This window comes from Phaseolus vulgaris, chromosome 2 (genome assembly GCF_000499845.2).
Source record: "Phaseolus vulgaris cultivar G19833 chromosome 2, P. vulgaris v2.0, whole genome shotgun sequence".
Taxonomy (NCBI): Eukaryota; Viridiplantae; Streptophyta; class Magnoliopsida; order Fabales; family Fabaceae; genus Phaseolus; species Phaseolus vulgaris.
In genome coordinates this window covers 1064736-1090311 of record NC_023758.2, presented here as the reverse complement: position 1 = coordinate 1090311, position 25576 = coordinate 1064736, and the positions used below count along the sequence as shown (strand labels likewise).

Here is a 25576-nt window from a genome sequence, read left to right as displayed (position 1 = left end):
AGGTATTATAATGTATAATTGAAAACAAATTTTACCTAAGTTAGTTTTGATTAAATTAAATTTAAATTTCAAGTGAACATTCATACTTACTTAATCACTTGGTTAAGTTCGTGTTCAGTGGAGATCTTTCCTAGGTGTCACCATATATTTGCTAAAATTAAAATCATAAGTAAAGTGTCACCTCTAAAATGGATAAATCTAAAATCTAATCACATCATCAACCAAATATTTGTAATAACTTAGAGAGGTACAACCATTTTGTCAGCATTAGAATCGAAGAAATTGGTTAGGACAGAGATAGGTTGAGCTTAGTGTATGACATACGACATATTTGACTTAACTTTAACAAAAAGTTCAAAAACTCTAGGTTGAAAGAAACAACTAATAAATATGGTAATGTATATTCCTTAACTTGTATTATGCAATATTACAAAATTAAATGTTTAAGAAATTTTATTTATTATATTGCCACAACATATGAAACGAAACAACTCACTCTTTAAACAAAACTTATTACAATTATGACACTTATCATGAGTGTAACACTTTAACTTGGAAATAGGAAGCTATGATTAAAAATATAATAAAATTAAGATTACATTGAAAAATTCATATAAAAATAAATAAATTATAAATATCTCATTGACAGTAACAAAAGGAGTAAAATTCCATGTTTACTCTTCCAATAAAATCACACAAAAAAAATGTAGCATTATAATTTTTTTTTATCAACAATAAAAAATAAATAAATGGGAACCACTTTAGGGATGGTTCAACCCTTTTACAAGAACACATAATCCAACTCCTAACTTGACACTCAAAACAACAAAAGACCAACCAAACCAAGCGCTAACTAGCTTTACCGAATCAGCTGTATACAAGCCAAAGGATCCATAACCCAACAGGGGTAGGAAAAATAAACTACGCGGGACTTTGCAGAAATCCAATACCACACCTTTACTTGCGGCCGGGACAAAAACTTATAACACATCTGCCACTCCTCCATTAAAAACGACCGAGTTCCTATGTTTTCAAAATTCACTCACAATTCCAACCCAAATTACCCCCCAAACATCATTAACCGAAACAGAGCATTATAATCTCTTAATTCATTCCCTTAACTAAACAATCCGTTTGTTTGAACATTTCTACCTTACACGTTGAAATAGTTTTGAATAATGATATATTGACATCATTTTCTTCCACGGAGGTAGAATGATTGTTTTTACTATTAGAGTATAAAACAAATTGTTCAATATTTTATAAAGTAATTTTTTAAATAAGTCATTTGAATAGTTTTTTTTTAAAATATTTATAGCAAAGCTAAATGAAAGTATCTTTTCATTCTACGAATAGTTTGCTTTCAGTTGACAAAAGAGTGACACCGAGTTATGAGAATAGAATCTAAAAACTATTATTTTTCCGGTCGCATAAATTTAATCTAGTAAAACTTTGAAGATGATAGTTATTTTAACACAAACAAATAACAAAAAAAATCACATGATTCACACATATGATTTGAGAAGCATTATTTTTTTAAAAGAATAAATTACATGATTCAAAACAGAACGTGGAAAGAAGACAACCTTGGAGGGTATATTTTATACATAAAATAATAATATAATTAAGATGGTGATCCATCCAACTAAATTATTTTGACCATAGAATGGGATGAGTTAGCATATGCATTAATGATGATATATTCCGCCGACGGTGAAGACAAAAACCATGTCTGAATCCTGAGCTGCCCCATCTTCAAGTCGTTGTCTTTTATTGACATTCCATGCAACAGCGCACGCTCCTTCATCATTCTTACCCTCATCTATAAATACTAGTCCAAAACAAGCAAACCAACAACGTACTCTCTTAGCCACCACCCACACACCTTAATTCAATTTTAATCATCCACAAAGAAAATCAAACCAACCAAGCTAGTGATCTAAGTTATGGAAGCTTATTCAAGCTCTTACCCTGCGTCCAAGTCTCATTCTCTGCTTCATTCTGTGAGGAAGGCACAAGCAAAACCGTGGAAGAAGGCGCCGGTGGCACCACCGGCACCGACGCCGATCAGAGTCTACAAGGTGGATGCTATCAACTTCCGCGACCTTGTTCAGCGGCTTACGGGTGCACCCGAGTTCATCCCTCAGCTTCATCATCAACTTTTCCAAAGCACTCCCCCAAAGACAATGTTGTCAAGCAGAGACAACGTCGTTGCACCATCCTCAACTGTGTCCTCCACTAACTGGGGGCACCAACCTCAAACATTGGAACTGAATTTATCACCATCCACTTCCTATAACTGGTGCTCTGTCCCTCGTACCTTGGAACCGGGTCGGGTTCTCTAGTTATGTTATAACTGTTTTTGTTTTCTTTTCCTTAATTTAAACTATCTCCTTTAGCTATATATGTTCAATCATTTCGTCTGGTGCATATAGCTTTTGTCCACACTTTGTTTCTTTTGGACTTCAGCTATCAAGATCTGGGATCCAGCAGATGCTAGTTACACCTTTTTTTTTCATGATCTACTCTTATGTATAGATGAAATTATTAAAATATAAATTGAATAAAAGTAGAAATGGTTGATATATCACTAATTACAGGAAATATGCAGATTCATGTCACTGGTGTTAAACTGAATTGAAAAGAATAATGGGTCTAAAATCAAGATGGAAGAGAGAATATAATTCATTACAGTTAGTTTTTAATTGATCGAATTCAAGTGTGTTTTGATACACACATACTATATATGAAGTAAAATCGATGAATATTTAACGAATGCAATAAATGCACGTGGCACAGATAAAACACACTAAAAATAAGAAAAAAATGCAAAAGAATGTATTATAGAAAAACTGTTTGCGGATAAGTTACGAATTCAACGTAATCATATATTCTGCTCATTACATATAGATAAACAAAGCACGTGTTGTTCATTGTTAATGTTTTCAAACTTGACGGGCCACATCCAGCCCAATCGAAATCAAAGATTTCTCTAATCCCTCTCTCAAAATATATGATTATTAGTAACATTAAAAAAAAGTACTAAATTAAAAAATATTATTAATATAATTTAGTAACATTTTATCCAATATAACAAATACTCAAGGTTTCTACATACTTTTAGTAACATTTATACTTGTCATTAAAGATATTTATACAAAAGTCACTAAATATTTTTAATAACATTTATTTAATAAAAAATAACATTTTAAAAATATTACTAAATTTTTTAATGAAAAATAATAATATATAAGTATTATTATAATTTTTTTTTCTAATATAGAAGTGACATTTTAAAAATATTACAAAATATTTTTAGTAATATTGTTTTAAAAAAAATAACATTATAAAAATGTTATTAATCATTTATAGTAACTTTTTTAATAAAGAGGTGACATTTTAAAAATATTACTAAATATCTTTAGTAATATTTTTTAATAAAAAATAACATTATAAAAATCTTACCAAAAATCTTTAGTAATTATTTTAATAAATAAATAACATTTTAAAAATGTTACTAAATTTTTTTAATAATATTTTTAAAAAAATAGAGTAACATTGTAAAAATGTTAAAAATATTTAGCAACTTTTTTAATATAGAAATGATATTTAAAAAATGTTACTAAATCTTTTTAATAATATTTTTAATAAAAAGTAACATTATAAAAATATTACTAAAAATATTTAATAATTTATTTATAAGAAAATTATACTGCTTATTTAGATTTGGATTATAACATATGGATTTAATAATTTATTTATATTTAGATGCTTTTATTCTATAAGTAAGTTAGTAATACAAATCTGTAAATACAAACGTTAATACAAACGTTAATAGTATTAAAATCTGTCATGACAAAACCTTCCCTAGCAGCAACAACATTTACAATTAGTTGGATTGGTTACACAAATCAAATGTGATAATATTTTTTCATAATAAAATATATTGACAACTTATTGATGCCTAAATCCTCCACTGGTTTTAGCTGTGATGTAGTACTGTTGGCAAGTGTGTGACTATTAGTCTTAGCTGATTGTACATCATGATTATGTTTTCCTTCATATATTGTTATTACAACTTTAGATCATGAAGCCCTTTCAACGTGCTTCCGAACATTGCAACCTGGGTTGTCCACCTGTAAAAGCTCCTCTATATCATAAAACCAAGCATCACCTTCTTTTCCAAGACAACCCAAATAAGGTAACAAAACAAAATATGGGAATGGAAGTTGTGAGGGGCAATGTTAGGAGAGATGGGAGATATAAAAAAACCAACAATGAACTTCACATCATGTCTAAGTCAAATGCCTTAAAAAATTGTCTGTTCTTATTAGACTCTGTCACCCATTTGTTAATAGACAAAGATAAGAAATCATCTCTTCTTTCAACCTATCTGAATTCTCAGTTGAAGTTAGGGTGCCTTTTGTGGTCTTCTGTTGATGGTTGTGCTATCCTTTATAAATAATTGTAGTTACGTGATCCTGAAGAGATAACTCAAGCCTTTTCTTGACAGGGCAATTTGGATGTGTGCATTTGTAGTAACTTCGAGAGAAGTCACTACCCTTTACAGGTTTTTGCCCATACTTCCTCTCCAGTTGTAGCCATCATCATTAGGCTTATAAAAAATGACAGAAGGAGAGTGCAATTTCTATTGAGAGTGAGAAAAACCAAAGGATTTTGTCACCCCAGAAGTTGGCATTGATGGTGGTAGAGGTATCAACTGCCGTGCAGTGGTGGAAATAGTTGTACGAACCTGTGTCAATGAGGTAGCATATTCATTTGGGGGTGAAAGCAATTCATAGACAACTTTCGCAAACATTATGCTAGGCATTCTCATTTTGTATGACGTCGTAGATAAAAACCAATGTTTACAGCAAACAAGTCCACATACTAGCAACCAGAAAGCACAGTCTTCTCTTGTCTATCCATATAGCATTTTACATATGAATAAACCACTGCAAATCCACTAGGCCATCGTCAATGAATCAGGTTCAGAAAAAAAAAGGAAGCTTACATATATAAGTCTTAAAAATGAATATCAATCTCTATAGTATAAACTATTTTAGGTTTTATTCAAGGCAGAAGGGGAAACGAGATAAAGTTTGCATATTAGCATAGAGCAAATACTCAAGCATTATATCATGCAATGTAGTTATAATTTAAACTTCAACTTACTATCAATAACATAAAAACAGATTATAAGCATATAAAGATCTTTATATATAGCTTTAATTAGATGTTTCAATAACATTTCTACTCAGTTTTGAACAACAGTAGTTTTCTCCCACAGCAAACGCTCGCGTATTCCTCTTCAAGTCATGAAAAATTTCCTTAGCATGGTTAAATATTTTTAATGTTATTTTCAGAGTGAAAACACACTTCTAGGAATTAATCACCTTAGAGTCAGCACACTCCGTAATCATGAACACCAATCAATTAAGAACTTGCCAACTCATTTGATCACGAATAAAAATGACATTGCTTACTCGTAAACTGAAAGGAGAGAAAGAGAAGCGTGGAAAGATTATAAGGTAGACGACACCAATTAGTGTTGTCACAAAGTATGTAAGGTGATCCTGATATATATTTTGCAGAAACTTATTGATTTAATCTACCTTGAGTGTCAGTCTAAAATTTCCTATTTTACTTGCAATTTTATAAATTCTCGAATAACACATACTCTTTTTAGTGTTTAGACTGAATATTCGTTTTAGCTTTTAACGTAATATTTATTGAGTCTTAGTTATTTACTTTTTTTTAATGACATAAAGTAATAAAGTTGTTAATTTTATATATTAAATTAGTTAATTATAATTTATAATTAAAACTGAATATATAAATATTTATGATTTAAGTTATAAGATTATGAGGTATATGCACCTTTAAATACATAAAAATAGTAATAATTTAAATTATATATATATAGTAATTTTAATTTTAATATTTTAACCCTATAATATAATTTTAAAAAATAATGTATCCGCCAAATTATAATATTTTAAGCCCTCTTCAGTAAGGCCCTCTTCGCACTATGTCACATAAAAACCTTTTATTTTTTGAAAGTAAACTCATTTATTTTTCACTTTTCTGATTCGTCTAAATATAATATAAGATTAAATATATTTGCAGTTACTATAAAATAAACACATATATACCGATGCTCATAAAAAAAAGTTAGATTTCATCCTAACGAATTCATGGTGATCGAATTGGTAAAGGAGGAGAGAAACGAAGGCAGAAAGCTTAAACGATGCAATATTTTGAAAAACAAAATATCTGTATATTATTTTAAGTCAATGCTAGAAGCAATTACATGAATAAGAATACAAACCCAAAATTGGGCAAATAAGAAAATGATCCAAAGGCCTCCAACGAGAAACTAAAACCCTTCAACTAGGAGTGTGAATAGAAGAAACTCTAAGCTTAAAAATAAATCTCTTCAATTGCTTAGAGGATCTAATGGGTAGATGATGGAAAAGACCTTGTTGCAATCTTTCACGGACCATTTGAAAATCATGAAAGCTGTTATTATGTGCAAGATGTCTCAGAGACTGGTTATCATTGAATAGGTTAACAGTACTTGTAGTGGTGATTTGAAGATATTCTAACAAATAGGAAATCCATTGTATTTTACAAGATGTAGAAACAAAAGCATGATACTCTCTCCTGAAGAAGGTCTGGAGATCGTGCCTTGTTTCTTGGTTTTCCATACTCTTCAAGAAATATGCAAAACCCAGTCGTGGATCATCTAGTCATGAAGCATGAGGCCCGAATCACTAAAAGCCTTCAAATGTACAATAAAAGATTTGAGATAAAAGATACCCTAGGAAATATATGTTTTGATGTATCAAAGAACACACTGCATGGCTTGATGAGATGATATGTAGATGACCTATGAACATATTGACTATGGAACTGCACGACAAAGCAGGTATTTGGTCGTGTAGCAAGTGTCCTATGGTCATTATGTAGGTAGTGATATCATGAATTTTATCTTTTTAGTTGAACAACTTATCACTTTATTTTTGCATGGGTGTGACGACTTGTTTGGCTCCAAGAATGCTAGTATCTTTCAAAATGTCGAAAGCGTATTTCTTCTTACAAATGTGAATTCCTTCATGTGAACGAACAATCTCCAGTCCTAGAAAATACTTCAACTTTCTCACATCTTTAATACGAAAAAATGCATTTAAGGAATCCTTTACAATGGTAATATCATTCAAGTTGTTTCCATCCTTTTTTTCACTCCCTTGACCACTTGACAAAAGCCAGTAAGCATCCCTCTCCATGTCAGTGGTTGTAATTTGGAGCAAACGAAACTTCTCAAATAATATTTTTCAAAACTTAAAAGAGGTGCAATATTTTGAAAAAAAAAAAAAGTCTGTATATTATTTGAAGTCAATGCCACTATGTATAAGCAATTACGTAAATAAAAATAAAAATTTAAAATTGGGCCAAATAAAAAAACGGCCCAAAGCCTACAACTAAATACCCAAAACATCCTTTAAAATTTGAATTTATTGATTTTATTTTTACAATTTTATTCTTTGTGAATTAAATAATATTTTTGTGTAAATATTGGCGATGGTTTTCTTGTTTTGATATCCAAACGCGATCGTGGTTAAAAATGACACCATGAGTTTTACAATAAAAATCCAAATAATTAAGTTTTGGAATGTATAAATGTGAGATTCATAGAAGAAATGAATCAAATTTAGAGCACCTTTAACTTTGCATATGATTTATTTGACCAAATTGAAACATCATCCATTCGTTTAAGGTATGATTAAAAATATTTAATTAATTAAAATATGAAGAAATATAAATGTAAACATAATTAATAATGAAAAAATGATATGTTTTTAAAAATTAAAAGACCATATTTCTCTATTTTTAGTATGAAATAGCCAAAATTACGAATTAAAAGAATGAAAATTGTCTTTAATCTTATTTAAAATGAAAAAAGGTTGCAGAGTTGGAAATAAGAATGAATTAGAAAAAGCTAAAGGGAAATTAGAATTAAAAGCAGATGATAAGATTTGGTGGTTTGGGCAGCCTGAAACGGTGTCGCAGAGCATGGTCTTATCTGCTGGTAAAGGAGGGGAAGTCTTGAGCTGGGAGGAAGTGACGATCGAAATTTGGTAAGAGGCTGTAATCAATCAAACCAAACCATGTCGTGGTTTGCAAGAACAATCGCAAACTCACTCAGACTCGACGACGACGATCTCGACGACGACAATAGCGGTAACCTAAAATCCCCTCCGAAGAAACCCGAATCAGAACCCGTTCAACCCGATTCCGCATCCACTCCCAGTCCCACCGCGCGAGGGGTCAAAGAGGATTTCAACGAGATCACCAAATCTTTTTCCCGCCAGATATGGGGCGTCGCCTCCTTCCTCGCTCCGCCGCCTGATCCCCAACCCCAAAATCCCGTCGCCGATCCCAACTCCTCCGACGAAGAAGATATCATCGCCGGAATCCGTAACGATTTCGCCGAGATTGGTGGCAAGTTCAAGAGCGGGATCTCCAAAATTTCTGGCCATAAGACTGTATCTGAATTCACCAAGATTGCTTCGAGCTTCCTTCAGCTTGGATCCCAAGAGGAATACGATCTGGAGGGCGTTGTCGGAGTTACCGAGGACGTGGTTGCCTTTGCCAGAAGCGTAGCTCTGCATCCAGAAACTTGGCTCGATTTTCCTCTTCCTGACGATGCCGATTCTGATGGTATATCGATTTTCTCACTCTTGGTTATGCAAATTCTGTTTACCGTTCCAATCGAAATTTAGAGGTGATTTATTTTTACTTCGTAAACCAATATATAACAGTTATGGCTATTCTCGTAGTTTGCCCTAATAGGCTTCTTAAGATGTTCATGTGTGTATTTTAGATGATGTTCTATCCTGTCTGATATTTCACTATCTCTGGAATTTTGTGGCTTAGATTTTGATTTGTCCGATGCGCAACAAGAGCACGCTCTAGCTGTTGAACATCTGGCACCAAGCTTAGCTGCTCTTAGAATGGAACTGTGCCCCGGATACATGAGTGATGGTAACTTTTGGAAGATTTATTTTGTACTCGTGCATCCTAGACTCGGCAAAAGTGATGCTGATATTTTATCCACCCCCCAAGTGAGTTAAATTTTATTGGCGTTCTGTTTTCAATATTCGTTGTATTTCTATAGTTTGTGTCGGGCAAATGTGAGTTGATGCCTCATAAGTTAAATGATTGTGTTATTTGGTTTCTTTGTTTGTTTGCTTGTCTTAATATGTTTAACTTTTATCGGGTGCTACTAATGACTGAAGCAGAGAAAATTAACATTATTTCATTGTTCAGAGGGATAAACATGGCATTGGAATCTTATAATGTAATCTTAAAATCTTGTTATGAAAGTTCATTATGAAGTTACAAGTTATGTGTGATCCCTTTGTATTACTACAGAAATGTGTCCAGCATGCTTCAAAATAAACATTGTCATGCTTGTCACATTTGATGTTAGCTATGTGGTAATTTTGGTATTATTTGTATTGCGCTTGCCTTTGTTACTACTAATGGTGGTATGTCTGCAGATTGTGGAAGCTAGAGCAATGTTAACTCAGGCCTTAGACAAAAGAGGTAAAGAAAAGAAAGAATCGGACTTATCTTCAGAAGGCAATATTCCTTCAAAAGAGGAGGAACAACATCTCTTTGTGCCAAACAGTGCCCCACTTGAATCTGCACCTCTTCAGGCATCTGTTGTTGAAGCAGTCCCATCTATGGTTGCCTCTGATGTTGAAATGGAGAAAAATGCCACTCAAAGTGATGTTCCACAAATTATCGTCAAGTCCGTGGTTAAAGAGGAACCGGTAAAACCATCTGCAGAACAATCAGCATCTGGTTCAACCAATAGATTTTTGGATGAAACCTATGAGGACGATGCCGATGATTGGTTGAAAGAGGAGGATAGTTCTGAAATGGTTGGTCCCAGTGGAACTTACATTCAAACTAGTAATGATGAGGATGTGTCATTCAGTGATCTTGAGGAGGACGATGGTGATGTACATGAAAGTAATAAGAAAACTAGATCAGGCTCTGACTCTTCAACAAAAGACTCCCGAGAGCGAGATTGGGTTCAGTTAGGTAGAAGTTCTCCTAATTCTGATAAGGATAGGTTCTCTGTTGAAAGCAAACGTACTGGTTCTGAGAATTCAAGTTCTCGTAATTCTGTGACCAAGGAGTCCAATGATTGGCTTAACGTTGATGACATTGATGTAATATGACAATGCCTTGGAATATGTCCCAGAGGTAAGTTTTTTTTATGTGATTCCCTTATATTTTGTGAATATCTGCATATAGTATGTCTACTCTACGATTGACATTCTGAACGACTGTCTGTAAATAAAACCAGTCTCCACTGGGCATTCTGCTGTGTATGGTTATTTATTGCACCCTACATAAACTTAATCTTCTATTTGATATCTGAATTTCTAGTTGTTTGAGGTTATTAATACTTTTAACTTACCCAACTTGTTTTAAATGGTCATGATGAATATTTATTTAAAAGATGAGAACAACTACACTTTATATATACGGCAGGTGTTATCTATAGCAAAGTTTCTAAGCGTGTAATGCCATAGTCTTACTAGGGCTATTTGGTTTTAAAATAACTAGAATCCTATATGTTTCTTCTGAGGATTAGCTACTAAATCAAAGAACCTTTCATCACCATTACTACAGACATTAAACATACAGCTGCTGTGCCTAAACGTCATATATCTGAAGTCTCACTACTAGTATTTGGTGTTTCTTGTCATGTTGAAGTATCTGTCTTTCCCTCGTAACTTTCATGCTCTTTACACCTTTCTCGGTGTTTTTTTTTTTAATTTTAATCAGAAAATATTAATTGGTTCTGTTCTATTTTATCGGTAGTTTAAATTACTGGATTAGCTATGTTGACTAGTTACAGCCTAAACGGTAGTTGCATACCGTGATGATAAATAATTCAACCTCTTCAATATTAATAAAAGACATGGAAACAAAATTAGGATTGTAAGATTAGTTGTTATTGGACACCTTATACTATATATACTGACATAATTGTTTTTTAGTAAATAATCAATTTGGTCCTTTTAACTCTCTTATTTGGTCCTTAAAGCATTTTATTGAGAAATTTTTTATGTCTTGTACCGCCTATCGTGTTAGTTCTCTGTTTGTGAAACTGTTCTTGAGTCTGTTAAGTGATAGGCTGACTTTGGACTTTTTTTATTTCCCTTCTCAAGTGTTGTATTGTATCTATTTGATCTTTTCTCTCCAAAAACATAAATGTGGATTCCTCAGGATTAGAAGCAACACAATACGAAATTAGTGTCCTAAAGTTGTAGCATTTGGTCTGAGATGCGTTGTTTAGGAATTTATTTTGCTAAGTATATGCATGTTTTCTTTCTTGATTTTCTCATTATTAATTGTTTAACACGAGATACAAGTCAGTAGATTTTGACAAAACTTGGTTTTAATGACCAATAATAACAGTCCAATTTTGTTGTTGTTAAAGTTCATAAACCTTAGGGTGATTATTATACTTAAATATTTTAAGAACTAAGTAAGAGAGAGAATGATAGCTCGATGCTTAAATTAATGGTTTACTCGATTGTTTTGTATTCAAAGTCGACATTACTTTTAGTTAAGGAGCTATATGATTTTAGAAAATATTTTCCACTTTTATTTATTTGTTTATTACAAAATATGATGTATTGTTTTATTTTGTTCTTTGTAAATATTTATAGCAAACAAATTAATGAAAATAATTGTATTCTTTTCTGTGTTTATTTTCTATTTTCACCGTTTTCTATATGAAGTTTTGAAAACAAGAAATAAAATAAAATAAGTGACAATTTTTTTAATTAACAAATGAATACATTTTCTGAAACTAAACGGTTCCTAATTGTTACCAACTTTAGTTATATAGATGAGAGTGGCAATTGTTGAATGTAGTATCAATATTCATTGGAATATTATTGATGATAGCTATGATACTTAACGTAGACTTCGCGCATTGTTAGTTGTGTGGTAGTGTTGCAATAATTTTAACAACTCTTGTCGCAGTTTTTATGGCTGACTGTTATGCAAGTCAGTGTGCAGCTAGACACTAATTAGTATGATATTAATAAATTTCCAGCATACACTTTTTTAGTTGTGTTCATTATTGGGTCCAATTTACCACATTTACCTAGCAATTAGTTATTCTTTAGTGGTTTTTACACGAGTTTTTATAAGTCACAGAATATGTTCGTGCCATTCGTCTCGGTATAAAAGAATTTAGCTGTTGTAAATGTCATCTTGTTTCTTGTTCTCCTTCAAATGTTTCTTGGAACATTTTTCTGAGTCCTCGTCTGTCGTTATTTCTCTAGCCGCACATGCAAGTAGAAATCTGACTTAGATTTTATTTTCGTAGCAAGGGTCAATAAGAGTAGGAGGATGATAGCCAGAACCATTACGTTTTAACGAACTATTGAAAAAAAAGCTGCTGTTTGATTTTCTTCATTAGTCATACCCACGTAACTTCATTAGCGCGTAAAAATAAGACTGCTTGCTTTGGAAATGGTTCGTAAAGGCGGGAATGTCAAATAGTTCAGGTTTGAAGGATTGTGTATATCTTCTCATAACTGAGTTTACTGTTATAATTATGAAGTAATAAATGGTCATTATATGATCAATTTAAATATCGTTACCTACCAAAAAAATTTATAAGTATCAACTCTCTAGAAAAATACAATTTATCCTATTATGCACCCTTAATTCTCATATTATTACACATTTATCATTATTTTTGTATTTTTATTTAAGCATTGAAAAGTTTTTTTTTTTATTTAAGTATTGAAAAGTCTTTTTTAGTTAACATTCCTGGAGACCAATTAAAAACATACTTAGTTAAAAACATATTTAGTGAAGAATATCTTCGTGGTTAACAAAGTTATTAGGAATAATGTTTGATATGGATTAGAAATCACGGTGGGATATGCACCTGCCTTATAAAGACAGAAGGGAAACTGTCGAGAAAAGGAGATGAAGGTTGGTTTTGTTGGCTGCTAGGCTATATGTTAAGATACTAACTAATTTGGAAAATTTTATCTTGAGAGTTAAAGATAGTTTTTTTGATAAAAGAAAATACATTGACAATAAGTCGCGCATGAAAGAAAGTTTAATAGTGCCCTTTTTAAATTAAAAAAATATAATTATGAAATGGTTTTGGACATCAATGTGGCTTGGATACTGATATGAGAAGAATATGTACAAAAGGCGTGAAATGAAAACTTTAGCCAGTCACTCACTGTTTGGAAGTAAAAGGAAAAAAGTAAATGAATTAAAAAGAATATTTTGTACAGCGAGATTCTTTGAAGTAGAGGAGAGGAAATAAGGTTGTTAGGATCTAATGGGTCCGAAACCGCTGGAAAGGCGTTCTAATCGAGACCATAGCAAGCTTCCGAGTGAGAATTTTTGCTTGGCTTCCACTGTGTCTTTGCTTTGGTTTATAACAGAGGAGGAGGAGGAGGATGATGATTGATGTAGCCTATGGGGCGACTTGTGATCAATCACCACGGATCCACCCGTCTCTTGTTTCACCAGTTCCACGATATTTGGGTTCACTTCTTCACCTGAACAATCTCTCACAAAGAATGATCCTTCCGCTTTTCCTCCCTCCGTTTCAATCTCCACTCTCGATATGGACAATCCATTTTCACGTAACACCCGCGTCACATTCGATAGTAGCCCCTTTCTATTTTCAGTCAAAATATCCACCCTCAATCCCTGCACCAGTGCACCACTCATACACATTAAAAATCTAACATCTCAATTGTTTTTAAAAAATCTAGGTAGAACATACATACATGCGACACTCTGCGCTCAACTGCAGCGATTAAGCATAAGGTGAGTTTTTGCTTCTCGCTTTCGCTGGGAAAACCTGCACTACCCATGCTGTGCCTTATGTAGTACTCCTATGTATAACAAGAATTCGTATTAGGATAACAGTCCCACTAATCACAAAGTTATTATATTTTTTTTAAATAATTTGTTGAAACTCAGTTGTTAGAAATAAAAAAAATATATTTTTAAATGGAAGAATTTGATCGATAAATTTGTTAGAAAGTATAGTAAGGATGTCACGGGAGAGATTATTACGTACCTGATTAGCCATGGATCTCTTGGAACTGATGGCGGCGTGGAAGACCACATACTGCATGTCCGTTAAAACGCAGACGGTGTCGAACAAGAGCTTAGGACGGTCCCTGCTCCTGACGTTAACCATCAAGTAGCCTTTGTCCTCGCATCTCCCGACAGACACGTGGGTCCCATCACACTCCTTCTTGTGTTCCCCACTACTGTCCCCGTCACACGCACGGCAACTCTCGTAATCCCTGTCCGCGTACATCAGCTGGTGGAGCCGCCGCTCCCTGTGGGTGTGCCCCGCCCCCAACCTCGTCACCCTCACTCTCTTCCTCTCTCCCCTATGCGCCGCCACCACATTCTCCAGCTGCTCCTCCACTAGGCCCAACCGTTTCGGGTCGCTTATGGGCCCACCTTTGGACTCGTCTTCCACCAATATAATACAGGCCACCCTGTCGTTGTGGGTCCATGCAGTTGCAGCGGTAACGATGCAGCCCAGCTCAACCAACATTCCTGATAGCTCTGACAGTAGGCCCGTTCGGTCCATCCCACTCATCTCCATCGCTGTTATCTCCCTTCCCACCACCTCTTCCTCTTCTCCTTTATCACTTCCCCCTTCTCTATCCCTTGAAATCTCCCCTTTACTTCTTGTGGCGCACAGTTCCTGCACCATTCTTATTTTTATTTCAATTTAGTTTCTCAACTTTAACCAATTTCCCTTTAAAATATTTCTTTTAGACTAAATTCATCCCTCTTTCATCACTTCCCTATACTAGTCATAATAAGCTTCTTAACATAAACAAAAATAATGTCTCATCATATATGTATGTCAATCAAAACTTATGTATTCTTTCAAGAGAAGTCTCAATGCTATAGCTAAAATGTAATTTAACTCTTCATCCAAAAATTAAATTATAATTTAGTGATAACATTCAGAGATTCATTTTTGACGATAAAACATGAAGTAAAATGTATTTTTATATTTTTCTAGCAATTTGAAGTGTGGAGTTATTATTTTTCAGTGCGAATAATATTTGTAGAAAGAGACAGAATGACCTGCTGGATGTGGAGCATGAGCGTTTCGTCTGTGAGCTTCTTGCCAGCTTCATCAGTCACGTGGAACACTGAATTTTGCAATAAAGAAAAAGAGCCACAGGGCATGGATCAGAACCGGATTATTGACGTACGTTTGCAGATAATGAGAGTGTCCTACCAAGTTATGGGGCTTGGTGTTACATGACGCATGCATGTTAAAAAAAAGTAATAAGGTATTTAATAATTATACATCATTTGGGTTGATTGCGGAAAATGCAGAAAGCTGAGGAGTAAAAGGGACTGGTGAGGGAGACACTGACCGTCCATAAACCATCCACCATCAGAGGAGATGTATGATTTGGAAATGATGAGATCAAGATCTGTCAACACTTGGACCATCTCCAGTAATATCCCCTTCCTGTTTGCACTGTCAACCTGCGTTTCCACAACACACATTTTAATAAATTAATCTTCATTTTCTTAAAGCAAAATTAATTCAAGGTCTTTTAATTCGCACGCCCAAAACCTTAACCATTTTATTCTTTTTGGTTGATTGCTTCACGCAGGTTCTGCCTCTGATTTCCATGCTACTGTGTTTTTTTTTTTCAATTGTATAATTCATACAAAACATCTTATATGCTTTCTGTAATATTAGTTTTTCTCTCTCTATCGCTCATATCACATCTTATCCCTGTTCATCTCTTGTACACAGAAATTATGCAAATATAACCCGTGACACTTTTCCTAATCGATTACGTCATTTTGATAGAATACGATCAAAATTTAGTTTTCTTGAAGAAGAGGAGCTTTTTCTTCTTATAAGATGACAAAAAGTAGACTCCTTTTATCTTTTTGTCATTCATATCCTCTTGTAATGGTTAAAAAAGTAAGCACGTATCACAATTTGCATTGGCTTTTGGTACCAAGTGTTAGAGCCATGACAACTCAGTTTCTTTGCATCTAATATAATAATATAATATAATAATGATTAGTTATCATACTTAAGCGCCAAGTGGTAATGCGCTGAATGGACATTAATCTACCATCATGTATCATGTTCTTCCCATTTTCCAACAGTAAATAGTCAATGATTATCCGCAGAAGTAGTAATAGTACATCGTAGCTGTGGGTGATGATGTGATCATTGAAAGCCGCAAATGACGAATTGGATTCAAGCATGATTAAACAGTCAATTACTAAAAGAATAAGAGGTTAGATTGATAATTTAATATATGCAATTTGAATGTAGAGAATTAAATCTAACCTTCACCACAGTGCAGTCTCGGCAAGAATCATTATCGATGCACACCCTGCCAACACATAATCAAATAGGTTTAATTCATTAAGTAATCAATCCACAACGATTCGGCTAAGCCAGAAAAACAATGATGTCTGTCTAGTTGAACAAGAGTAAGAAGACAACAAGAAATTGCCAGAGAGGTTGTGCAGCAGTACCTGGGAGGATGTATTCTTTTTATGAGCGATTCAATCTCGCGATCGATGTGGGCGTGGTACCATATTTCCATTCTTTCTTTATCAACTATTTGAGTTTGGAGGCAACTGGGAAATAACCCCAGAACCTGAGCTGGTATCAGTATAATAAAGATTCACAGGCTGTTAACTTAAAAAGTTTATCCGTGAAAAAGAAAAATAAAACTTGTTTAGAAACTTTAGGATAAAGAAATCACGTTTAAGAGGTTGAAAAAATAATAGCTTTCAAAAAACGTTAAAAATCAAGTGTAGGAGGTAACACCAAACAAGAGAATCCCAACATGTATAGATTAGAAGCTTTCAAAGGAATGAAAAAAAGCGCGTGTATATATGAATCTGTGATAAAAAGAGAACGTGGGTATAAGGAGCGCTGTATATATATATTGTTTCCAAAGCGATAACACAGAAGTTACGACATGTATCATAAGAAATGATTTGTTAAAAAGGAAAAGGAAGTTGTGTGGAAATTGAGAGGGTTTGCCATTGATGGTAGCAGCAAAGGTTTGAAAAAGTGATAGATAAAATTGTTTGCATTATAAGGAATTTAAAAAGAGATGAGAAATGTGATAGGATTAGGGCGATTACCTGGTGTAGAGGAAGGGATAGCAGCAGGTGAAATTCATGGAGTGGAGGTTTCGGTTGAGAAAGAATTGGAGAGAGAAGAGGATGAAAGAACGGGCCAAATCCTGATATTTTCTATCTTTAGCAGTGCGGTCTGTATTAGGAAAACCAAGTGCTTTCAGTTTTCACACGTAGTGGTATAAGCTAAACCCCGCGTACCCTTAATAATCGGAAAATGGAAACCCAACCAAAATGCAAAAATTCTGGGTTCTCTCCTCTTTGCAATCTTGTAGTTGTTGGGAGTTGCGTTTGTTGGTGGCATCTGGAGATACGACACAGCACTGCTACTAATAACAAGAGAGACTTGGTCCCTGGCTCGGAAAATGGGAACAAAGAGTAAAATAGAAAGGAGAAGGTGCTGTGACAGGGTGAATCTAGTAAGGGGCACAGGTAGAGTGTGAACTATTATATATTGTGGTATGCCACGTGTCCTTTGTTCTGTAGGTGTGCACTTCTGGTACATGATGCAGTCAAATACTACTGCCACTCGTGACGTTGCGGTGGCATCACTGAATTATATCCCCTCCCAAGCGGAATCCACGTGTTTGCTTTAGACACTCACTCTCGAATCCTATCATACCTTCTTTCCAACTTCTACTTTTCTCTTCTCGAATCCTATCACAAGTACCTCTTTTAAAGCAACTACAAACACCCTTGACTCTCTTATTTTTTTAGGAAGTCATTTACAATACCTTGCCTAAAATCTTTAACTACATTATATTTTTCAGAAATATTAAGTCAAATATATTTTATGTCCTAAACTGTTAGGAAAAAATAAATTGCATATTATGATTATTTTTTACATGCCACATTCAATTGTCAATCCATATAAAAAAGTAGACATATTATATCAATTTGTTTCTAAAAATGATATAAAAAAGACGTTTTCTACATATTTTTTATAATCAATCTACAAAATAAAATAAGCATGTCAAAATTAGTTAGAAGTTATGATAATTTTATGTTTTGAGTTATTATTGAATTTTCTTTTTATTGTATTTTTTTAAATGACGAGTGACTTTAAATTCTATACTCTTTTATTTGTAATGAAAATAATGTGGATATAAAATATCAGCTCAAAAAGTTATAATTACTAATGCTTATGAAAAAAAGAAAATAAAATGACTAGAAATTAAAATTATTCAAAAACTCACAATGATCAATCAACATCCACCTCCATTGGGTCGTCGTTAGATCCCGTACTCTCCTCTCCAACGGTGGTGCTCTCCTTCCCGTAAGTGTGTTTTACTCTCTAAATTGTATTTGATCTCGCAAAAATAATTATTGTGAATATCGATTGAAATCAATATGACCCTCTAAGGTCTCCAATTACTAAGAACATTTCCTGAAAAATAAAAAATATATTTAAAATGATTTATTTTTATTAAAGAAAATAAAAAAGTATATTTAAATTGCAAAAGAACCAAGATAGAAATAAAAGTTTCCGAAATCTCAAGTCAGAGAAAGACCGACATTATATGCAATTAATTTAATAATAATAAAATCCCATGATGGATCCGTACCTAATTACCTTGTAATTTGGAGAGAGAAAATCTCTTACACTTATATATATCTTTCTTTACAAGTTAAGGAATTAAAATTCTTATAAAAAAAGAAATTAAAATGATAAAAAATTTAAATTATTCACAATCTCAAAATGATCAATCAATCAATGGGTCGCCGTTAGAGGCGGTGCTCTCCTCTCTCCAACTGTGGTTCTTTCCTTTCAGTGTGTGTTCTGCTCTCTAGGTTGCATTTGATCTCGGAAAAATACTTATCATGAATCGTGAATATCGATGGTAATCAAAAGGACTCTCTTAGGTATCTTAATATCAAGAGCATTTCCTGAAAAAATAAAAAATAGATTTAAAATGATTTATTTTATTAAAGGAAAAAATGTAGATTTAAATATCAAAAGAACCAAGAAAGAAAAGTTTTCAAAATATGAAGAAAAAAAAAGAATTCTTCTTTATCAGAGAAATACCGACATTATATTAAAAAAAAAATAATTATCAAATTATACGTAAATATTATATGCAATATTGTACGCAGCTATATACAATTAATTTAATAATGATAGAATCTCATGAATAGTGGATCTCTAACTAATTAGCTTGTAATTTGAAGAGAGAAAGCAATGAACAATTCAAATTTAAAAATAGGACAACAAATGGATTGATTTATAGGACACAACTAGAAGGAATATTGAATAAATTTGACAAACAATCAAATAGACACTCAACAAAAGGTAGCACACAAATTGAACCTAGAGAATGACATTAGAATTGATTATAAAAAAAAAAGAGTACTACACTGGAAATTTTTAAGTACAAAAAGCGTGACTTATAAAATTTATGCTGAGCAAATGAAAGTGTCACACTTGCAAGAAGAATTTTTGAAATGATTTTCCAGATTTTTGAAATGATTTTCACCAGATTTTTGAAATCATTTTTAGATTTTTCAATCTCATCTTCAAGTGATTTCACTCTCTTTTCCAGCCAGCTGTTAAGTTCTTTCAATCGGTTGTTTGAAAGAACCAATTGATTAGCTTCATCATGAGTTTCTTGAAAAGCTTCAAGCAATTCACTATAATTCTGTTCATTTAAAGAAGCACATGAACTTACCTCACTTGAGCTACAAGATTCATCATCTTCTTCAGCTATCAAACAGATGTTTGCTTTCTCATCTTCACTTGATGATGATACCTCATTTTCATCCCAAGCTATGTAGGCTCTCTATGTCTTGCCTTTCTTTTCCTTGTAGCTAGGCTTTTTCTCCTTGCTCTTGTTTGGACAATCTGCCTTTATATGACCTTGTTCACCACAACCAAAACAAGTATAGTTATTGGAATTAAAATCATTTGATTTCTTGTTTCCATACCTATCTTTGTTGTTGTCCTTGTTGTGGTTCCTCTTCAAGAATTTTCTGAACTTTCTTGACAGCAAGCTGAGGTTTTCCTCATCACTATCATCACTGGATTCTTGCTTTCCTTTGTGCTTGGAAGCTTTTAAGGCTATGCTCATTACGTGCTTGTCTTCGCTTTCTTGAACATTGAGTCGATTCATCTCTAACTCATGTTCCCTAAGCTTACCAAACAAAGAAGCCATACTCAAGGGTGTTAGATCTTTAGATTCGGAAATAGTAGTTACCTTGGGTTGCCATGCTTTATCAATATATTTCAAGATCTTGATGTTTAGCTCTTCCTTTTCAAAGGTCTTGTCAAGGCTCATGAGATGATTGATGATGTGGTTAATCTTTTCTGCACCTCAGCAATTGTTACACCTTTGAGCATTCTGAACATCTCATACTCTTGGATTAGAGTATGCTTCCTAGCTCTCTTTACCTCATTTGTACCTTCATGAGTTACTTCCAAGGTGTCCTACATTTCCTTTGATGATTTGCATTGAGAGACCCTGAAAAACTCATCAGAATTTAAAGCAGAGGTTATTATATTTTTGGCAATGCAATCAAATTTGGCCTTCTTGCTTTCTGAATCAGTCCATTGAGACCAAGGCTTTTCAAAGAAAGATCCATCTTTTTCAAACTTTGGGACAAAAGGACCATTTTCAATTGCATCCCAAATTCCTCTGTCAAGTGATTCCATAAAGATTTTCATTCTTACTTTCCAAAATTGGTACTTCAAACCACAAAACAGAGGTGGTCTGTTGCTTGAAGCACCTTCCCCAAAAGGTAGTCTATCAGCCATTTAAAAACAGTTTTAGGATCAACTTGAATAACTTTCAAGAACCAAGCTCTTGATGCCAATTGTTAGAATGAATGACTTTAAACTAGAGGGGGGGGTGAATTGTTTAAAGAGGGATTTCGCAAACTTTTAAGTCAAGAATGAAATTATCTCAAGAAACAATTGATAAGGAATCCAGTTTGCCAAAACAATAAGCAAAAACAACAACACCAGAAAAACAATCGGTTGTTTCGCAGAAACAATCGGTTGTTTATACCAGTAAACAAATATCAAAGTTGATTTTAAAGAGATTAAGGATAGAGAGAATGCACACAAATGTTTATACTGGTTCACCTCTAAACCCAGAGCTACATCCAGTCTTCTCAGAAACCACTGAGGAATTCCACTAAGCAATCAAACCTAGATCACTTACACCACAACCAAGAAAGTGACCTTGATCCCCTCAAGACACACACTTCTCTTGGCCAACACACCAACACTAAGAATGCTGATCTTGATCCCCTCGAGAACACACATCACTTCTCAGCAAACACACAAATAAACTTGTTCAATAGAATACAAGGATTACACTTGTTACAAAAGAAAATCTGAAATCAATACAAGCAGAAATCCTATCTCACACTCTTTGATCAATCTCAATCTCTAAGCAATCTCAACTCTTTGAAAATAAGAATCTTGTTTTTCTCAAAAGATTGTTGTTGTTAAAACTCAAATATGTTTTTCTGAATTTATTCAAAGATGTTTGTTATCAAATCAGCCAAAACTCAATAGACACAGTGACGAATGTCTGGTAAAAATTTCAGACCAAAATACCCAAGGAGTAAGGCGTAGTACGTCCAAGACCGAGAGTGAACAAAACCGGTTTTCCGAAAACAAAATATCCTGGATTTTCTTCCCCGTATCTTCTTTTTGTGATTTGTTTATAGACGTGCCTCCTTGCCTGGGTGCAAAAACCATACGAAAGTGCCTGTGTGAATTTTTTTCAGCGCAATACGGACCCAGAATGAAATTGCAGAAATTAGGCCGAAATTTCACAAGTTTCGGTAGAGGATAGCCTTGGTTTGCACAAAATTTCTGAAAAATCCTTCCAAAATAGTTTTTTCCTGAAACCCCACCCAAGAATCTCCACTGAATTTAAGACAAAACGCGAGAAATTGCAGGTCAAACGGATGAGTATTCACCCAAGAAAAAAAGCAAACAGTTTCACCCACAAACGAACCTTCCTTTCAGCCCTGGCAGTCCTGGAAGTTACGAATAAAAAATTTATTGCCAATCTTGTGGGACGAATCTGAGGCTCAAACCTAAGCCAAAACTCGATAGACACAGTGACAAATGTCTGGTAAAAATTTCAGACCAAAATACCCAAGGAGTAAAGTGTATTAAGTCCCAAACCGAGAATGAATAAAACCGGTTTTCCAAAAACAAAACGACTTGGCTTTTCTTCCCCGTATCTTATTTTTGTGATTCGTTTATGGACGTGCCTCCCTGCCTGGGTGCAAACAACATACGAAAGTGCCTGTGTGAATTTTTTCAGCACAATACACACCCAGAATGGAATTGCAGAAATTAGGCCAAAATTTCTCAAGTTTCTGTACAGGATGATAGCCTTAGTTTGCACAAAATTTCTGAAAAATTCTCCCGGAATAGTTTTTTCCTGAAATTCTACCCAAGAATCTCTAATGAATTAGGCACAAAACGTGACAAATTTCAGGTCAAACGGATGAGTACTCACCCACGAAAAAAATCAAACAGTTTCACAAACAAACGGACCTTCCTTTCATCCCTGACAGTGACGAATAAAATATTTATTGCCAATCTTGTGGGTTGAATCTGAGGCTCAAACCTCAACCATAACTCAATAGACACAGTGAAAAATGTCTGTTAAAAATTTAAGACCAAAGTACCCAAGGAGTAAGGCGTAGTAAGTCCCAGACCGAGAGTGAACAAAACCTGTTTTCCGAAAAAAAAACGTCGTGGCTTTTCTTCCCCGTATCTTCTTTTTGTGATTCGTTTATGAACGTGCCTCCTTCCCTGTGTGCAAACAACATACGAAAGTGCCTGTGTGAATTTTTTTCAGTGCAATACAGACCCAGAATGAAATTGCAGAAATTAGGCCAGAATTTCACAAGTTTCGGTAGAGGATAGCCTTGGTTTGCACAAAATTTCTAAAAATTCTCCCATAATAGTTTTTTCCTGAAATTCCACCCAAGAATCTGCACTGAATATGGCACAAAAGACGAAAAATTTCAGGTCAAATGGAGGAGTATTCACCCACAAAAAAAATCAAACAGTTTCACACACAAACAGACATTCCTTTCAGCCCTGGCAGTGACGAACAAAAGATTTATTGCCAATCTTGTGGCACGAATCTGGGGCTCAAACATCACCCAAAACTCAATAGACACAGTGAAGAATGTCTGGTAAAATTTTCAGACCAAAATATCCAAGGAGTAAGGCGTAATAAGTCCCAGACCTAGAGTGAACAAAATCGGTTTTCTGAAAACAAAACGTCCTGGATTTTCTTCCCCGTATCTTCTTTTTGTGATTCGTTTATGGACGTGCCTCCTTGCCTGGGTGCAAACAACATAAGAAAGTGCCTGTGTGAATTTTTTTCAGCGCAATACGGACCCGAAATAAAATTGCAGAAATTAGGCCGGAATTTCACAAGTTTGGTAGAGGATAGCCTTGATTTGCAAGAAATTTCTGAAAAATTCTTCCAGAATTGTTTTATCCTGAAATTGCACCCAAGAATCTCCACTGAATTTGGGACAAAACGCGACAAATTTCAGGTCAAACGGATGAGTATTCACCCACGAAAAAAATCAAACAGTTTCACACACAAACGGACCTTCCTTTCAGCCCTGACAGTGACGAATAAAAGATTTATTGCCAATCTTGTGGGACGAATCTGGGGACTCAAACCTCGGCCAAAACTCAATAGACACAGTGACGAATGTCTGGTAAAAATTTCAGACCAAAATACCAAAGGAGTAAGGCATAGTAAGTCCCAGACCGAGAGTGAAAAAAACCGGTTTTCCGAAAAGAAAACATCCTGGATTTTCTTCCCCGTATCTTCTTTTTGTGATTTGTTTATAGACGTGCCTCCTTGCCTGGGTGCAAAACCTATACGAAAGTGCCTGTGTGAATTTTTTTCAGCGCAATACAGACCCAAAATAAAATTGCAGAAATTAAACCGAAATTTCACAAGTTTCGGTAGAGGATAGCCTTGATTTGCACAAAATTTCTCAAAAATTCTCCCGGAACAGTTTTTTCCTGAAATTCCACCCAAGAATCTCCACTGAATTTGGGATAAAACACGACCAATTTCAGGTCAAACGGATGAGTATTCACCCACGAAGAAAATCAAACAGTTTCACACACAAACGAACCTTCCTTTCAGCCCTGGTAGTGACGAATAAAAGATTTGTTGCCAATCTTGTAGGACGAATCTGGTGCTCAAACATCAGCCAAAACTAAATAGACACAGTGACGAATGTCTGGTAAAAATTTCAGACCAAAATACCGAAGGAGTAAGTCGTAGTAAGTCCCAGACCGAGAGTGAACAAAACCGGTTTTTCGAAAACAAAACGTCCTGGCTTTTCTTCCCCGTATCTTCTTTTTGTGATTCCTTTATGGACGTGCCTCCTTGCGTGGGTGCAAAAAACATAAGAAAGTGCCTGTGTGAATTTTTTTCAGCACAATACGGACCCAAAACGAAATTGCAAAAATTAGGCCGGAATTTCACAAGTTTCGGTAGAGGATAGATAGCCTTGGTTTGCACAAAATTTCTGAAAAATTCTCCTAGAATAGTTTTTTCTTAAAATTCCACTGAATAATCTCCATTGAATTTGGGCAAAACACGACAAATTTCAGGTCAGACGGATGAGTATTCACCCACGAAAAACATCAAACAGTTTCACACACGAACAAACCTACCTTTCAGCCCTGGCAGTGACGAATAAAAGATTTATTGCCAATCTTGTGGGACGAATCTGGGGCTCAAACCTCAGCCCAAACTCAATAGACACAGTGACGAATGATTGGTAAAAATTTCAGAACAAAATACCCAAGGAGTAAGACGTAGTAAGTCCCAGACCGAGAGTGAACAAAACCGGTTTTCTGAAAACAAAACGTCCTGGATTTTCATCCCCGTATCTTCTTTTTGTGATTCGTTTATGGACGTGCCTCCTTGCCTGGGTGCAAACGACATACGAAAATGTCTGTCTGAATTTTTTTCAGCGCAATACGGACCTAAAATAAAATTGCAGAAATTAGGCCGGAATTTCACAAGTTTCGGTAGAGGATAGCCTTGGTTTGCACAAAATTTCTGAAAAATTCTCTCGAAACAGTTTTTTCTTGAAATTCCACCCAAGAATCTCCACTGAATTGGGGACAAAACGCGATAAATTTCAGGTTAAACGGATGAGTATTCACCCACGAAAAAAATCAAACAGTTTCACACACAAACGGACCTTCCTTTCAGCCGTGGCACTGACGAATAAAAGATTTATTGCCAATCTTGTGGGACGAACCTTGGGCTCAAACCTCAATAGACACAGTGACGAATGTCTGGTAAAAATTTCAGAC

General features: G+C 34.4%; 2 protein-coding genes across 4 annotated transcripts; one reads left to right on the top strand and one right to left on the bottom strand.

The window, feature by feature from the left end:
* The first annotated feature begins 7969 nt into the window (after positions 1 to 7969).
* Positions 7970 to 10460, top strand: LOC137810024 (uncharacterized). Its single transcript, XM_068611136.1, has 3 exons — positions 7970 to 8724; positions 8941 to 9128; positions 9567 to 10460. Exons 1-3 carry the CDS (start codon positions 8172 to 8174, stop codon positions 10254 to 10256), a joined length of 1431 nt encoding a protein of 476 aa, XP_068467237.1. The 5' UTR covers positions 7970 to 8171; the 3' UTR covers positions 10257 to 10460.
* A 2815-nt stretch (positions 10461 to 13275) lies between these two features.
* LOC137810023 (ACT domain-containing protein ACR1-like) lies at positions 13276 to 17882 on the bottom strand. 3 transcript variants are annotated; one of them, XM_068611133.1, is made up of 8 exons: positions 17251 to 17882; positions 16630 to 16759; positions 16439 to 16484; positions 15495 to 15609; positions 15196 to 15263; positions 14159 to 14803; positions 13863 to 13970; positions 13276 to 13782 (listed from the first exon to the last, which is right to left on the bottom strand). In XM_068611133.1, the coding sequence occupies exons 2-8, from the start codon at positions 16698 to 16700 to the stop codon at positions 13396 to 13398; spliced, it is 1440 nt and encodes a 479-aa protein (XP_068467234.1). In that variant the 5' UTR covers positions 16701 to 16759; positions 17251 to 17882; the 3' UTR covers positions 13276 to 13395. The 3 variants fall into 3 exon arrangements, with proteins under 3 accessions (XP_068467234.1, XP_068467235.1, XP_068467236.1); XM_068611134.1 differs by having other exon boundaries at positions 16630 to 16754; positions 17251 to 17666; XM_068611135.1 differs by lacking the exons at positions 16439 to 16484; positions 16630 to 16759; positions 17251 to 17882 and adding an exon at positions 16176 to 16194.
* Positions 17883 to 25576: the final 7694 nt, after the last annotated feature.